Raw genomic sequence first — 17,739 nt, 5'->3', positions numbered from 1 at the left:
GGGAATTGCAGTAATCGAGGCGTGAGGGTGAAAAGGCTATGGACGAGGATGGTGGTGGTGTGGGGGGGTCAGGGAGGGGCGATGAGTGTTGATGGAGGCAGGTGAAAGTAAGATGACCGGGTGATGTTATTTATATGAGAGTTAGAAGAAAATGTACTGTCAGACACCCAGACTCTTCACCAGAGGGGAAGGAAGAATTTAGGAATTGTCAATGGAAAGAGAGCAGGAGTCAACTCTAGAGAGGCCGGATTTGGGGCCGATGAGTGCAGTTCATTTTTATTGCTGTTTAGTTTTAGGAAGTTGACGGTGGGAGAACCTTGATTTTATTTCAGAAAGGTTGGAATTGAGGGTGGGTGGTGGTAGTGTGGACTTGGGTTTCCAGGAAAGTTGGGTGTCATCTGCAAAGCAGTGGAAGGAAATATTAAATTTCCGGGGCATATGGCTTAGGGAGAGTAGGTACGTTATAAAAAGGAGTGGCCCCAGGACATAGCCCTGGGGTACACCTGTGGTAAGGGGTAAGAAGAGAAGGACTTGACTTTAATGAATTGAGTGCGGCCGGTGAGGTATGAGTGGAACCATTGGAGGGGGGTGTAGGTTAGGCCAAGTAAAGAGCGGATGTAATGTTACGTAGTACAGTATTAAGGCACAAGCCAAGGTATATCAAGGGTTAACTACTTCCACAGGTCAGTGTACACGTCGTTTTCTTCTATTACTTTATCTATGTGGCTATTTTAAAGCAGTCTTATGAGGTCAGCTTCTATGCAAATATACTGTATACTGTAATTTGTAACTGGTTACTTTCAGAGTAACTTGCACATTTTTGGTGTCAGTAATCTGGGGGAGTAACTGAATTACACACTAACAAAAAACTGCGGTAAGGAGCGTAAAATCACCAATCCCCTTTCCTTTTACATAATGTATTCCGTGGGCCGAACAGCTTTTCGAAAGATAAGATAAAAGCAGATAGGAGCGATGTGGGAAAAAAATCTGCCGGTTAAAGGCAAGTGGAGAACTGCTGAAGAGAACAGGCAGTTCCCCGTCTTATTATTTCGCCGTGCCGCAAATGAGGCATCTTTCATTTTAACGGACGGAACGCTGGCCGCGGTCACTTGTTAGGAGTGGTCACGTTACGCCTTTTGCGCTTACGTCGCCCTCATTACGCTGCCATTTTGCCCTCATTTTGCTTTTTATCTGTCTCAGGCAGGACCGACGTCACGCCCCGGTCAGAGGTACAGTACTTGGAGGATGAGGATAAAAAGAAGAACTCCGACAGAATTAACGATAATGGCGAAATAGCCAACGAGGTTTGCCTATGCCCTTATCTCAATATTCGTGTCCAGTCACTTTTAATGGGAAGGAAAAAAATCCACTCCTATAAATTCTCTCTATATTTTTTTTGAATTTTTTTTGCAGGCTGCATGGACAAGATGGGAGAACACATTACAGTGCAAAGTGACCTGATCAAAGACTTAAAGGAGAAGTTGGGTTTGCAGGAAAGGTGTGTGTGTCATCTGCGAAGCACTGGAAGGGAATATGGACTTTCCGGGGTGTACGGCCTAGGGGGATTGAGTAGGTTAAAAAAAGGAGAGGTCCCAGGACATAGCCCTGGGGTACACCTGTAGTGACTGGAGAGGGGTAAGAGGAAAAGGACTTGAGTTGAATGAATTGAGTGCGGCCAGTGAGGTACAAGTGGAACCATTGGAGGATAAAGGATAAAAGACTGCCAGGATCATGGCTCACGGATCAGTAGTCATAAAACTGCTTTCATACTGCTTAAATAAAATCATCATTAACATCATAGTAGTCTCAAACACGACTCCATGTTTTTCCAAAGGCTTGCAAAAAGTTGCTCTGTGCTTCTTCTTAAAGCTAGTGCACAACTCCAAAACTAAAAAATCATTTCGTGTCGCTGTGTATTATGAACACTTTTGCATTAATGACCTAGTATTGGTTTTCCAAACGATAGGCAAAAATATTTACAATGTAGTGCTTGGAGATTGCCCCAAGTTATAACAATAATAGTGCAATGAATAACAATAGCTCGTCGTAACTCATATGCAATGAAAATAAGTACCACAATACTTAGCAGCAACAGAAAATAAGCAAACAAGTTACAGTTTTGTGCAATAATATCAAGCAGCAAAAATAAATAAATAATAAGTCCCAAGATATATGCTTTCTCAGTTTTGAGTGCTCGTTTAGGGGGGTGATGGCCCTGGGAAAAAAGCTGTCTCCGAGCCTGTTTGTCCTTGTTTAAGGGACCTCAAGCGCTTACAAGTGTGTCATAGGAAACAACTCCGGTTTTAATTCAATAGAATATCCGTCCAAACCATTGAGTAGTGGCCATGTTGGTAGGGGAAACATTCATATCAGGTCATTGTGTTGCACATGCACTCTGACCACGAGAAGACAATATAATGCAGAAGGATTTATAGTGGAGGTTTTAGGATCCAGCATGCCACCGTCCTCCAGAATGTCATGATTACCGATATGCATCACCTGTGCCCGCTCCTTTGGCGTCAACTGCCTCGGACTCTGATTGGCTCTCTGTCCCTATTTAAACCCACTCCTATTTGTCCTTTTTTGGTCAGTCCGTCTGCAAACCTCAGTTAACTCTTGGCAAGCCTTTTTCGACCCTGAATCCTACCTGTTTTTTGCTCCTGTCTGTCCCCTGGCTTCGACCCATTTTTGATCCTGACCACATCTACCCTTCCGTCCTGGCTTTCGACCTCTTTTTGTCCCAGACCACGTCTACTCTCCTTTCCTGGCTTACGACTCGTTTCCGACCCAGACCACGTTTTTGCTCCCCTGTCCTGGCTTATGACCCGTTTTCCCGTCCCCGACACCGCCATCGCTCGTCACGGAAGATCCACTTTTGCGTTCAGAGCAACCTGCTTCCCGCGTCCAGCAACCACCGCATCATGGGCGCAACCCTTTCTCTTTCTTCCAATAAAACCTGTGAGAAAGGCAATGCAAGTGGGTCCTATCTCTGTTCTGTTTCTGACACAGAAAGTGTTATCTGAGTTGTAATCCTGTGCAGTCCTTTGAGACATTTTTGTGATTAAGGGCTATATAAATAAATGTGACTTGACCTGACTTGACTCTCCAGTTTTCATTCCTGTCTAGTTTGTCCTGTTTTATTCCAATATCCTGTTTCATTATCAATCCTGTCTGTCCCGTCCTGTCTGGTATCGATCCCAGAGTGGACACCCGATCATCATTACCTGCACCTGACTTTAGTCCGAAAAGGGGGTTATAAGGACTGTGTCAACAGCAGAAGCTGTCAGATCATTAGTTGCCATTTTCATGTTCCTGCCTGTGTTTTGGTCTTGACCCCTTCATTTCTGTCTTTGATAACTCTGGCCTTTGATTTTTACCAGCCATGAGTTTTGTCAGGACTGTTTTTTTTGTTTTTCGTTTTCTACCTTTCGCGAGGAACTTCATTCAAAAAATACCGGAACCTATATTAAGCATCGAGTCTGCAGCAATTAGGCAAATGATTGAAGGACTGAATGTGTCGGCCATCTTGGTAGAGGCAACACCCTCAGGAAACGAAAACCTGGACGCTAGCTTAGCATTTTAGTATACACCGTTTACAAATGATACATTATTGTTTAACATAGCAAGCTCGTCATGTAGTTCCCATGCCCGTCCATTTTGTGCAGTACGGCACACAAATATTCCCCGTTCCGTAATGCCGTCAAATCCGGTGAAAAACGAAACTACGCTAACCATTTCAAAAACGACTGAGCAACACTCGGGAATAAACGCCCTCTTTTTTTTATCGCCCCGGGTAAATCTGGTTGTGTGCCGCTTTTAACATTTTATGTTCAAATCCTTTCTGCAGCATTCCAATTATTGATGAACATCTGACAGACACCTCCACCAGGAAATGTCCTGGAATAAGAAAAAGGCTCAACTGTGTATTATTTCCTGCTGTCGAGCAACGAGCCGGAGTCATATTTCCCAGCTTTCGTATATGGGTTACTTCCATGAACTTTTTCTTTTCAAAGTAAACTTAACGGCTAAAAGAGACCTGGAAATCAGGCGATACGATTTTTTGCCAAGGTTTCAACCATAGGGCGTGTGGGCTGATCAGGGCAGCCATTGAATGGAGTCCGGCCCACGAGACAACGCCGATGACCTGCAATTTAAAATATGTGTCACAAGCCAGGAACAGAGACAGGACCCAATAGCGTTCGTTTTACTCAGTTTTATTGAGAAAAAGAGCAGTGCTTGCTTCCACGATCTGATGATCGTCGGTCACGGGTAGTAGAGAGCAGGAACGCGGAAGTGGCACTTCCGTGTCGAGCGAGGATAGTCGTTGACAGCGAGAAAACAGGCTGATGGCCAGGACAGGAGAGCAAATCAGAAACGGGTCCAGATAAGAGGTCGGCAACAGGTATCAGGCAGGAAACAGGGCAAAACAGGTCGATGGCCGGGACGGAGGAGCAAAAGCAGAAACGGGTCCAGACAAAGGTCAGCAACAGGAGTCAGGCAGGATAATGTCGGAGAGTACAAAAGCTTGCCTAGCTGAGAGCATAGGTTCGCAGAACGGTCTGACGCTGGTAATAGGAAGCCGGGGGGTTTAAAAAGTGGCAGGGAGCCAATCAGCGACCAGGGCTGTTGGCCCCAAAGGAACAGGCACAGGTGCCTCGCATCAGTAATCATGACAATATGTCCCCAAAAAATTACGATTTTCTATATCTACGCTTGGTTTTCTATTTAGACATACTCTGGCAGCCACTCCATTTTAAATGTACTGCTTTTTTTTTATAACTTTGGCTTGGTGAGTGGATTGACCCTGCCCAATCGTTCGGCTATAATAAGGTCTCTTAGCTCTGTCTCAGTTAGTTTTTTTCCTTTTTTATCATCACTTTTTGTATTTTCCCTTTCTTTGCTTTTGTTTTTTTACATTTTTGTCATTTTTTTGTATTTTTCCCCCTTTTTAAGTTATTCGGTGAATAACGTTACATAATGATTGTCACGAACCGGAACTGGAAGAGGACCCAGATGCGTGACATTTGTCACACAAGCTTTATTTTACGGGAAATGGGGCAGTCATGCACGTTAACCCAAACGCCAGGGATTCGGCGATCGTTGGGCGGAAGACGTAAAACAGCATTCTGGCGTGGATTGACAGGAAGCCAGAGGCCGACAAGATTGATACCAGATAAACGAGCAGATATCGGACAGATGGGGACAGGACAGACAAGATTGATATCAGGCACTGGAGACTGGAGTCTGATAACAAGTAGGACAAGATAGACGGCAAAGATACCAGATCCTGGAGATCAAAATTAAACAGTACAAACTAGACGGGAACACTACCAGACGCTGGAGATCGATATCAAACAGAACAAAATAGCCGGCAACGAAACTGGAGCTCGATATTAAACAGGACAAAATAGACGGGAACGATACCGGACAGGAAACACAAGCAGGAAACCGGACAGAGTAAAAACCCATGTCTTGCGGGTACAGAGGTTCGTTGACGGACTGACAAAGGGTGAGTGAGAGCACTGAGCTTAAATAGGAGGGAAGTCAATCAGTCAACGAGCCGCAGCTGGCGCCAAACGGGCGGGGCCAATTGGGCGCCATGGGCAACCGTGACAATGATTGGTAGTATAGGGATTAAAACAGGGGTCGGGAACCTTTTTGACTTAAAGAGCCATAAAAGTGAATCAAGTACCTTTAGGGAGGGGAACGAGCCACACCGTAGATTTTAAGACACAATTCGACAAAAGCCCTGAACTCCCTCTCCAGACAAAACCTTATTCTTCAGCGCATTTAATTTCAATGATTTTTATCATTTCATGATTTGATCCAATCTATGAAATAACAATATGTCACGGTTGCCATGGCGCCCAATTGGCCCCGCCCATGTGGCGCCAGCTGCGGCTCATTGACAGATTTGCTTTCCGTCTATTTAAGCTTAGTGCTCTCACTCTTCCTTTGTCAGTCCGCCAACGAACCTCTGCCCCGCAAGACGTGGGTAATGACTCGGTCCTGTTGCCTGGTGGTATTTCCTGTCCGGTATTGTTCCCGTTTATTTTTATCTGGATTCATATCGGTTTCCAGTTTTGTTCCCGTCTATTTTTGTCGCGGTTATTATTCTCTCCAGTTTTCATTCCCGTCTTGTTTGTCCTGTTTAATTTCGATATCCTGTTTCATTATCAATCCTGTGTTTCCTGTCCTGTCTGGTATTGACCCCATCTGTCCGATATCTACTCGGGCAATTGGTATCGATGTCGTCGGCCTCTGGCTTCCTATCATTTCACGCCAGACTGCTGCCCAACGTGCAAGACTCATTTCCAGTAAAATAAAAGGCTTGTGTGAGAAACGTCACACGTTTGGGTCCTGATCCTGTTCCGGTTCTTGACACAATAATGTCAGAGCCTGCGGCCCATATCAATATACCGCACCACTTAAAATTTTTCTCTCTCTCCCACAGTTATTTAGGAGTTTTAAAGCTAATTTGACTGTCATTTCTGTCCTGAATAATTGTTCCAAAACAAGGTGCAAGCAAAGTTCTTTTCCTTCGGTGCAGACAGCACTGGGCGAGAGACGGACAGAATACTTGAGCACTGTGCATTGGTCCGTCCATCACTACAGCTCACCCGATCAAACTTTCCTGTGTGCCTTCCTGGTGTTTTGTGTTATTTACAGTTTGTTCTTTGGGGTTTCATCATATAGTGTCTCAACAGTGAACATTGATTATTTAAATAGCTTCCATTTAAAAGAATCTGGCAGCACAGCGGCACAGTGGTTAGCGCGTCTGCGGCACAGTTCTAAGGTCTAAGGAACCTCCTGTGTGGATTCATATCCAGCTACCGGACTTACTGTGCGGAGTTTGCATGTTCTCCCCGTGCTTGCATGGGTTTCCTCCCGGCACTCCGGTTTCCTCCCACATTCCAAAAACATGCATGTCAGGTTGATTGGCCGGTCAAAATTGTCCCTAGGTGTGAATGAGCGAGCGAGTTGTCTGTCCCTGTGTGCCCTGCGATTGGCTGGCAACCAGTTCAGGGTGTCCCCTGCCCACTGCCCGATGAATGCAGGGATGGGCTCCAGCCCACCCGCGACCCTACTGAGGATAAGCGGTGCAGATAATGAGATAAGATAAAGGAATCTTCAGCGGTGTATATGAGTGGGTTGCCGCACCAGCCCCCATTCGCCTTTTCTTTCGGCACATTGGTAAATACTATATTCCTAATCGCTATCCTTCTGTATGGGAGTCGCTATTTAAAATGGTGACATGATCCCAAAAGACGTGACGTAACAGACTCGAAAGAGAGCGGAAAACCGCTTTATTCAAAGTAAAGAACCCTTTTTGATCGTCAGTAACGAAAATGGCAATGTAACTGCGGAAGAAGCCATGAGTTGAATGACCCCGTTGCTCGAATGGTGTTATCCCAACAATGTTTGTTGTACAGTTTGAATATACTGTTTACACAGGGTAAGATCATTGTATGGTATTTCCCCTGCGTTTGTTCAATAAGTATTTATTTAAAAAAAAACTACTTACAGTTGAGTCCTCCGGCGTTGCTGATGCGTAACGCCGTCACGTCGTGAAGGAACCTGCGAAACTCCAAGGCGGAAAGTTTCGGTGTCATCTGCCTTTCATCAAGCCTGCCGCGACACGGAAACACATCATTTTAGTTTGCCACAGATTTACCATTGCGTTTTAGCCGCACCGCGCCGCTAATCTCCGCGTTTGGGGATGATTGCATGATCGCCACCCGCAGGCCACGTGCAGCCCTGCAGGGTTTTTTATCCGCCCCGCCAAACGAAAATATCGAAATGAAGTAGCACTAGGGCAGCACGGCGGCGCAGTGGTTAGCGCGTGTGCGGCACAGTTCTGAGGTCGTGGGAACCTCCTGCGTGGGTTCAAATCCAGCTCCCGACCTTACTGTGCGGAGTTTGTATGTTCTCCCCGTGCTTGCGTGGGTTTCCTCCGGGCACTCCGGTTTCCTCCCACAATCCAAAGACATGCATTTCAGGTGAATTGGCCGGTCCAAATTGTCCCTAGGTGTGACTGAGCGAGTGAGTTGTCTGTCCCCGTGTGCCCTGCGATTGGCCGGCAACCAGTTCAGGGTGTCCCCTGCCCACTGCCTGATGATACCTGGGATGGGCTCCAGCACCCCCGCGACCCTACTGAGGATAAGCGGTGCAGCTGATGAGATGAGATGAGATGAGAAGTAGCACTAACAAAAAAAGTTTTTGGTTTATTATTCAGAGTGTAACATTATCCCTAATGTCCATTTCTGATTCAACAACAAAAACACTACGACAGAAAAACGTACTACAAGAAATACTGCATAATCGCTCCAAATCTTAATATCAAATTTAGTGCTTGAAAACAGGGACCTAATATTATTTTTTTCCCCCCAAAAAACATACTATAGAAAAAAAAGACTACTAAATGAATACTATAATTCAAAAATACTACTGCTGAATTATAACAAAAGAAATACTCCAATAACACTACTATGGAAATACTCCCAAAATATTGCAGAAATACTACAGAAACACTACAAAAATACCACTGCCGAAATACTAAAAACAAACTGCTGCAGAAATACCACAAAAATATTACTGCAGTAATACTGTAATACAATACTACTACTACAGAATGATTACAACAGAAATACTACAAAAATACTACGATGGAACTACTTCCAAAACATTGCAGAAATAATAAATAAACACTACAAAAATACCATCGCAGAAACACTAAAAACCAAACACTGCAGAAATACCACAAAATACTTTTGCCATAATACTGGAATACAAAAATACTACTAAATAATTATTACAACAGCAATACTACAAAAACTACTACAGAAATACTCCAAAAAAACTACAGAAACAATACAAAAATACCATTGCATAAACACTAGAAACAAACCACTGCAGACATACAACAAAAATACCTTTGCACTAAGACCGTAAAGCAAAAATACGACAAAAATACTACAGACATACTACAAATTTCTATTATGCAAACACTACAAAAATACTATAATGTATATACAACAAAAATACCACCATGGAAATATGATAAAATTACACTACAGAAATGCTAACGTAATACTACAAAAATACAACAGAAATACTCCAAAAATACTACTGCAAAAATATTACAAAATTAGCACTGCAGTAATACTACAAAATTACCACTGCGGTAATAATATTATACAAAAACTACAGATCTGCTACCAATTCTACTACGAAACACTACAAAAATATGACTATGGAAATAATACAAAAATACTACTTCGGCAATACTACAAAAATACTACAGTAAAATTACAAAAACACAACAGAAATACTCCAAAAATACTACTGCAGAAATATTACAAAATTAGCACTGCAGTAATACTACAAAATTACCACTGGGTAAATAATATTATACAAAAACTACAGATCTGCTACCAATTCTACTACAAAACACTACAAAAATATGACTATGGAAATACTACAAAAATACTACTTTGGCAATACTACAAAAATACAACAGTAAAATTACAAAAACACAAAAGAAATTCTCCCAAAATACTACTGCAGAAATACTACAAAATTAGTACTGCAGTAATACTACAAAATTAGTACTGCAGTAATACTACAAAATTACCACTGCGGTAATAATATTGTACAAAAAAAACTACAAATATGCGACCAATTCTACTATAAAAACACTGCAAATATATGAGTATGGAAATACTACAAAAACACTACTCTGGCAATTATACAAAATGAGTTCCACAGAAATACTAGAGTAATATTACACGAACACAACAGAAATATTATGGAAATACTCCAGAAATACTACAAAAACACCACTGCAGGAATATTACAAAAATACCACTGCAGTAACCCAAAAAATACTACAAAACACTTTCATACAGTAAAACTAAATATGAAATGTGCTTAAAACTTGGACCTACTATATGATTTTGCTTTAATTTAGTATTTCAAAACCACTGCGATGAAAATAAATGTATTTAAAAAAGAATATGAAGAAATACACTAAGACCTCTGTTATTGCGGTTAATGGGGACCAAAACCACCCGCGATTAGTAAAAAAATCGCGAAGTAGCGGCGCACCTTCAAAAAACAAAACAAAAAAACAAAACTATTATTATTCTTTTTTTAATTATTATTTTTTAGACCCAGTTAATGGGAAACAAAACCACCCGCAAAAAGTGAAAATCTGCAAAGCGGCGACGCCCCTTCAAAAAAAGAAAAAGAAAACAAAAACAAAAAAAAAACGTATTTATTTATTTTTTAATTATTATTTTTGTAGACCCAGTTAATGGGGAACAAAACCACCTGCAAAAAGTGAAAATCTGCGAAGTAGCGACGACCCTTCAAAAATTTTTTTTTTTTTTTTTTATAACCATTACAGACCGCGAACCTCTGAAGCCGCGAACGTCGAACCGCGAAGTAGCGAGCTCCCACTGTATAACAAATAGATGCCTGCATATTTACAAATGAAAAATTGGGATAGGTCCAATGTTCCCTCTAAGCAATTGCTAATTAAGAAGTGAATTAAGTCAAAGTTACAATGCATGAAGGTAAAAATACACGGGTTCCCCTGAAGCTGTGTTCTAAATACGGTATTTGGAAGTCAATGTCGTAGAACGAAGTTGAGTAAAGTCAGTAGAGTTTTTTGAGAACCGGCTTCTTCGGCTTGGCTCACTAAAAGGAACCGTCTCTTTCGGGTCCTAAACGGCTCTTTGGGTTGTTTTTGCTTCTTTAATCCCAACATGACCAAATATTATGTAAAATTATGCACAAAATGACTTAAAGGAAGGGGGAATAGAACAAAAAAGAAAAAAATACCAAAATGAAAAAGTAGTCAAAAGTTGAGAAAAAAAGAAACAAAAGGAAGAGAAAAAAGAAGGAAAAATTCAGAAAAAAAATCAAGATAAAAAGAAAATGAAACAAAGGAAAAAAGTAAATAGAGAACAAAAAGAAAAAAGTAACAGCTAGGAAAAAATAAACACAATGAGATGTTTTTTAAAGGAATTAAAAAAAAATAGAAAAAAACGGAAAATGAAGAAAAAGTTTGTGTTGCATTCAAATAATTTCCAATTATACCAAGTCAATCTTGTTGCCAACATTGTACTTTCACTAAAAAATGTGATTAAATACAGTTCTGTATCGTGCAACCGATGAAATAAGCCCCCAAAAATGTTAATATTATGTGACAAAATATATAATGAAATAAAAAGAAATGGAAATCTTGGGAAAGAATTGTAAGAAGAAACGACATAGGCCGTACAACCTTTGCAATAGTACATGAGTCAATTCGTTCAAAAGAGAAAAATAATTTTGAACTGCCGGAAACTCAGCAAAATGTAACGTGATGTCACGTTTTGGACATGTTTGATAATGGATTAGTTGCCACACTTGGGATTGCCGTTGCTCACTGTTGTTTCAAGCGTTGCTCACCGACTTTGTGTGAACGCTCAGACACGTGGAAAATTAGAGGGAACATTGGATAGGTCTCAAGTTTTTTGAACCCGATGCGGCCTCCGACTCCTAAAAGTCGCCCACCCCTGCATTACTTTAAAACAGAGTACGTAAAAGTGCTGAGTCGGACATCTTGCAAGGTTCTCTGACGTCGGAGCGTTACTCTGTCGGATGATCTGTAAATGCCACACGGCGACACATCCGACATGTAACCCCCGCTGCCGTGTTTTATAGCCGTCGCTGCCGATGCCGCGTCAGCTTCTTCAGCGAAGACGAATAATAACCCGTGAGCGCCTGCTAGATGAGTTTCTTTCATCGGCAAGACTGCTCGTTGTGAAAATGGAGGTTTTCGTGGGATTTTCTTCTAGACGGGTGTGTTTATAAAAAGCCTCACACACACGAAAAAAAAAGGAAAAAACTGAAAGCACAGGTAAGATCTTAAGCCAAAGTCTGAGCGAATTTCGGGCCGATCGAGCCTAAAATGTCAATCATTATGTTCAGGTGGGGCCGGCTTCTCTCCTACTGCCTGTTGAAAAAAGTATCCTCCAGTCATTGTTCTTCATTCTCGTTCTTTCTCCCTCTTTCTCTCTCTATCCATCTCCCTCCCTCCATCCATATCTCTCTCTCTCTCAATCATCTCTCCCTCTTTCTCTATTCATGTCTCTCTCTATCAATATCACTCTCCGTCTCTCTCTGTACCTCTCTCTGGCGTACTCTCTCTCTCTCTCCCCCTCTCTCTCTCCCTCTCTCTCTCTATCCAACTCTCTCTCTCTCCCTCTCTCCATCCATGTCACTCTCCGTCTTTCTGTCTGTCTCTCTCTCTCTCACACTCTCTATCCATGTTACTCTCTGTCTCTCTCTGTCTGTCTGTCTCTCTCTCTCTCTCTCTCTCTCTCTCTCTCTCTCTCTCTCTCTCTCTCTCTCTCTCTCTTTCTCTCTCTCTCTCTCTCTCTTGATCCATCTGTCTCTTTGTCCATCTGTCTCTTTCTCTATCCATCTCTCACTCTCTATCCATGTCACTCTCTGTGTCAGTCTGTCTCTCTCTCGTTGTACGTCTCTCTCTCTCTCTCTGTCTGCCTCTCCGTCTCTCTCTTTTTCCCTCTATCTTTCTCTGTCCATGTGTCTCTCTCTCTCTATCCATGTCACTCTCTCTCTCCCTCTGTCTGTCTCTCTATCTCTCGCTCTCTCTTTCTCCCTCTTTCTCTCTCTATCCATCTCCCTCCCTTCATCCATATCTCTCTCTCTCTCAATCATCTCTCCCTCTTTCTCTATTCATGTCTCTCTCTATCAATATCACTCTCCGTCTCTCTCTGTACCTCTCTCTGGCGTACTCTCTCTCTCTCCCCCTCTCTCTCTCCCTCTCTCTCTATCCAACTCTCTCTCTCTCTCTCTCCCTCTCTCCATCCATGTCACTCTCCGTCTTTCTGTCTGTCTCTCTCTCTCTCACACTCTCTATCCATGTTACTCTCTGTCTCTCTCTGTCTGTCTGTCTCTCTCTCTCTCTCTCTCTCTCTCTCTCTCTCTCTCTCTCTCTTTCTCTCACTCTCTCTCTCTTGATCCATCTGTCTCTTTGTCCATCTCTCTCTTTCTCTATCCATCTCTCACTCTCTATCATGTCACTCTCTGTGTCAGTCTGTCTCTCTCTCGTTGTACGTCTCTCTCTCTCTCTCTCTGTCTGCCTCTCCGTCTCTCTCTTTTTCCCTCTATCTTTCTCTGTCCATGTGTCTCTCTCTCTCTATCCATGTCACTCTCTCTCTCTCCCTCTGTCTGTCTCTCTATCTCTCGCTCTCTCTTTCTCTCTTTTTCTCTCAAAGTGCTGCGCTAGATTCTCAAGGTCATACGGCCCAATTTTCAACACATCAAAATGACGGGGGGGCTTTGAATGTTTAAATGAATATGCTAAATGAATATGTTTCTTACTCCCTTTATTTTATTTTTTTCTAAACTCTCGTTTTATATTTTTTTAACATGTTTTTTATTTTATGTTTGATGCCCTTTTAAGATTTGTTCAAAAAAGTATACTTGGAACGGATTAGCGTGTTTACATTCAAAATGCGTCTCTACTTACAAATTTTTCAGGTCGCAAAGCTACTCCATGAACAAATTACATTTGTATGTAGAGGTACCGCTGGCTAAAGGAAGATAACATGTACATAGAATGGACTAGAATAGAATAGAATATACATTTATTGTCATTGTTACAAAATGGGTTAACATATTGTGACAACGAAATTGGGCATGACACTCCAGTTTCACACATCTACAGTGAGGTAAAAAAGCCAAGAAGATAAAGGAACAGAGAAGATAAGGTTATAAAACAAGGAGGATAAGGCTATAGTTATAATTTACACAATATTTACACAAGAAATGTCGGCATGTAGGATGTTACATACAGTTTGGTATCGTAATACAGTTGGTATCATAAGGGTTTGTCCAATTATGCATTTGGTGCAAAAATAGTCATCATAGTGCAAAAAAAAAAAACAAATAAAAAAAAATGGTCAAAATAGTCAACATGAATGAAAAAAATTGGATAAGTTTCCAGGATTGGCCCCTGGTAGTTGGCCACCCCTGACTCAAAGTTGTGTGATTTGGCCCCCCTTCCCTTGTAAAACACAAGCCAGAGAAAAACCCAAACACACCTGAAGTTAGGCGTAATACGCTATGTTTTTACTAGTGGAAAATGAGAGAGAGGATCTCCCCTCTAATTAAAGGGACACAATTACAAAGCTGGGGTCCTGGAGGGATTCGTGTTGAAAGTGCCGGTTGGACGGAGATAAGCGAACAAAGTGGGCGCCGCTCCGGTGGGAACCCCATTGTGCCGTTATAATCTGTGGCGAGCAGAGAGCGCCTGTCATTAAGACTGAGCCGGAAACCCCGGATCATTGTCGGAAGATAGAACCCGACGGTCCGTATTGAGGACCGATCCTGCTATAACTAAACTTTTCTATCAATCCCGATTTTCGTGCTAGTGTGGCCTCTGAAATGGCGAACTGATTTTAATGAAATTGACACAGGGTTTTTCTGGGTTTCTGCAAGGGGTTTTTGCTAGGTTTTGTGCCACAGCAACCCCAATAAACACCAACATACCGTCATGGTTGTCGTGGGTTTAAATAATGCATAATGCCGTGTGGCGTCAGGTTCTGTCACAGTTGCCACGGCGCCCAACTGGACCCGCCCATGGACACCAGCTGAAAAGCGTTGACAGATTGTTCCATGACTATTCAAACGCTGTCTTGTGAGTCGCCTGGTGTCGGAGCGTCTGCGAAACTCCTGCTCAACTCGGTTGTGGTACATCAAGCCCTGTGAATCCCCGTTTTTGCCTGTGTTTTTGTTCTCGTTTAGCCAAGCCAAGCGAATCTCCGTTTTTGCCTGTGTTTTGCTACTGTTTTGTTCTCACCCAGATATGTTTGATTTTGACTACTTCCTCGTTCCATTCTATATACTTCTGCAACCAACGATCTCTGTATCAAGGGTGCGCTCATTCCTCTTCTCCCCAATAAACTGTGAGTAATGTTACGCGATTGGGTTCTCCTTCCTGTTTCCTGTTCTGGTTTGTGACACATACATTGAAATTTGGTTAATACGGATTCAAATTATCCGAATTGTTTGAGTATCCAGATTAGCCGATATTCTCAGACCCCCTGACCTCAAAATAATTTTTCGTAGAAAATACACGAGTAACTGGTTTCGATTAAACATGAATTCATGTGTTTATATTCACAAAGATAAAATGAGAAGCGTTTGAGAATGGAAGTCTGAGGCGGAGTGTTAAATGTTGGAGCAAACGAGAGCTTAGCTCTTCAAAACAGGGCACGACAACAATAGCACGTTGCTATCTCTGTAACCGGAAGAAGGGACAGTGCAACTTCCTAACCTGTCCCACTGGAACTCTCTACTCAACAACAGTGTTCCGTGGGTGAATTATGTAAACCCACTACAGAATATGAATGGACAAAATACTGTACAAAACAAAATACACAAAATAGTACTGCCATGAAAATAGATGACAAAATACTGTACATGACAAAAACACACGACAATATACTGTACACAAAAAAATACTCACCAAAAAACACACCAAAATACGCATAACAAAACCAAAAATACATGACAAAATTTGCCGATAAAATCAACAATACAAAAAATCCTGTACACAACAAAATACATGACATAATACTGTACATGACAAAAACACACGAACACATACTGTACACGACGAAATACACACCAGAAAGCAGGCCAAAATACAAGTAAAAAACATGTCAAAATACATGACAAATCGACTCCAAAATCTACGACAAAACCCACGACAAAATCCCCAATAAAATCAAAAATACACACGCTACAAAATAATACTGCAAAATCCACGACCAAATCCACGACAAAATTGACTGTTAAATTCTTGACAAAATCCACAAGACACGACAAAATGCTGAACATAACAAAATACACAAAATAATACTGCAAAATCTATGAAAAAACCCACAACAAAATTTCTGATAAAATCAACAATACAGTAAAAAAAACGTACACTACAAAATAATACTGCAAAATCCACGACCTAATCCATGACAAAATCCACAACAAAATTGACTGTTAAATTCTCGACAAAATCCAGAATACACCTCAAAATACTGTACACAACAAAATACACAAAATAATACTGTAAAATCTATGACAAAACCCACGACAAAATTTCCGATAAAATGAACAATACACAAAAAATACTGTACACTACAAAATAATACTGCAAAATCCACGACCAAATCCACGACAAAATTGACTGTTAAATTCTTGACAAAATCCACAAGACACGACAAAATGCTGAACATAACAAAATACACAAAATAATACTGCAAAATCTATGACAAAACCCACGACAAAATTGCAGATAAAATCAACAATACACAAAAAATAGTATACACTACAAAATAATACTGCAAAATCCACGACCGAATCCATGACAAAATCCACAACAAAATTGACTGTTAAATTCTCGACAAAATCCAGAATACACCTCCAAATATTGTACACAACAAAATACACAAAATAATACTGCAAAATCCACGACCAAATCCACGACAAAATTGACTGTTAAATTCTTGACAAAATCCACAAGACACGACAAAATGCTGTACATAACAAAATACACAAAATAATACTGCAAAATCTATGAAAAAACCCACAACAAAATTTCTGATAAAATCAACAATACACTAAAAAAAACGTACACTACAAAATAATACTGCAAAATCCACGACCGAATCCATGACAAAATCCACAACAAAATTGACTGTTAAATTCTCGACAAAATCCAGAATACACCTCAAAATACTGTACACAACAAAATACACAAAATAATACTGCAAAATCTATGACAAAACCCACGACAAAATTTCCGATAAAATGAACAATACACAAAAAATACTGTACACTACAAAATAATACTGCAAAATCCACGACCAAATCCACGACAAAATTGACTGTTAAATCCTCGAAAAAAATCCAGAATACATGACAAAATGCTGTACACAACAAAATACACAAAATAATACTGCAAAATCTATGATAAAATCTGCGACAAAATTGCAGATAAAATCAACAATACACAAAAAATAGTATACACTACAAAATAATACTGCAAAATCCACGACCGAATCCATGACAAAATCCACAACAAAATTGACTGTTAAATTCTCGACAAAATCCAGAATACACCTCAAAATACTGTACACAACAAAATACACAAAATAATACTGCAAAATCTATGACAAAACCCATGACAAAATTTCCGATAAAATGAACAATACACAAAAAATACTGTACACTACAAAATAATACTGCAAAATCCACGACCAAATCCACGACAAAATTGACTGTTAAATTCTTGACAAAATCCACAAGACACGACAAAATGCTGAACATAACTAAATACACAAAATAATACTGCAAAATCTATGACAAAACCCACGACAAAATTTCAGATAAAATCAACAATACACAAAAAATAGTATACACTACAAAATAATACTGCAAAATCCACGACCGAATCCATGACAAAATCCACAACAAAATTGACTGTTAAATTCTCGACAAAATCCAGAATACACCTCCAAATATTGTACACAACAAAATACACAAAATAATACTGCAAAATCCACGACCAAATCCACGACAAAATTGACTGTTAAATTCTTGACAAAATCCACAAGACACGACAAAATGCTGTACATAACAAAATACACAAAATAATACTGC

At 40.8% G+C, this 17,739-nt stretch overlaps 1 protein-coding gene across 1 annotated transcript in view; it reads right to left on the bottom strand.

Annotated features, from left to right (window-relative positions):
• Positions 1–17,739, bottom strand: part of lamc3 (laminin, gamma 3) — a 243,035-nt gene that overhangs the window by 84,407 nt on the left and 140,889 nt on the right. Inside the window, exon 12 of the mRNA XM_088356238.1 lies at positions 7,526–7,629. Coding sequence (XP_088212364.1) covers positions 7,526–7,629 — 104 coding nt within the window. The remainder of the gene's footprint in view (positions 1–7,525; positions 7,630–17,739) is intronic.

The sequence above is a fragment of the Urocampus carinirostris genome, chromosome 16 (genome assembly GCF_059441175.1).
Source record: "Urocampus carinirostris isolate Australia breed hairy pipefish chromosome 16, RoL_Ucar_1.0, whole genome shotgun sequence".
NCBI classification, from domain to species: Eukaryota; Metazoa; Chordata; class Actinopteri; order Syngnathiformes; family Syngnathidae; genus Urocampus; species Urocampus carinirostris.
The sequence above is the reverse complement of the archived record's forward strand: the minus strand, read 5'-3'. Positions and strand labels throughout refer to the sequence as shown.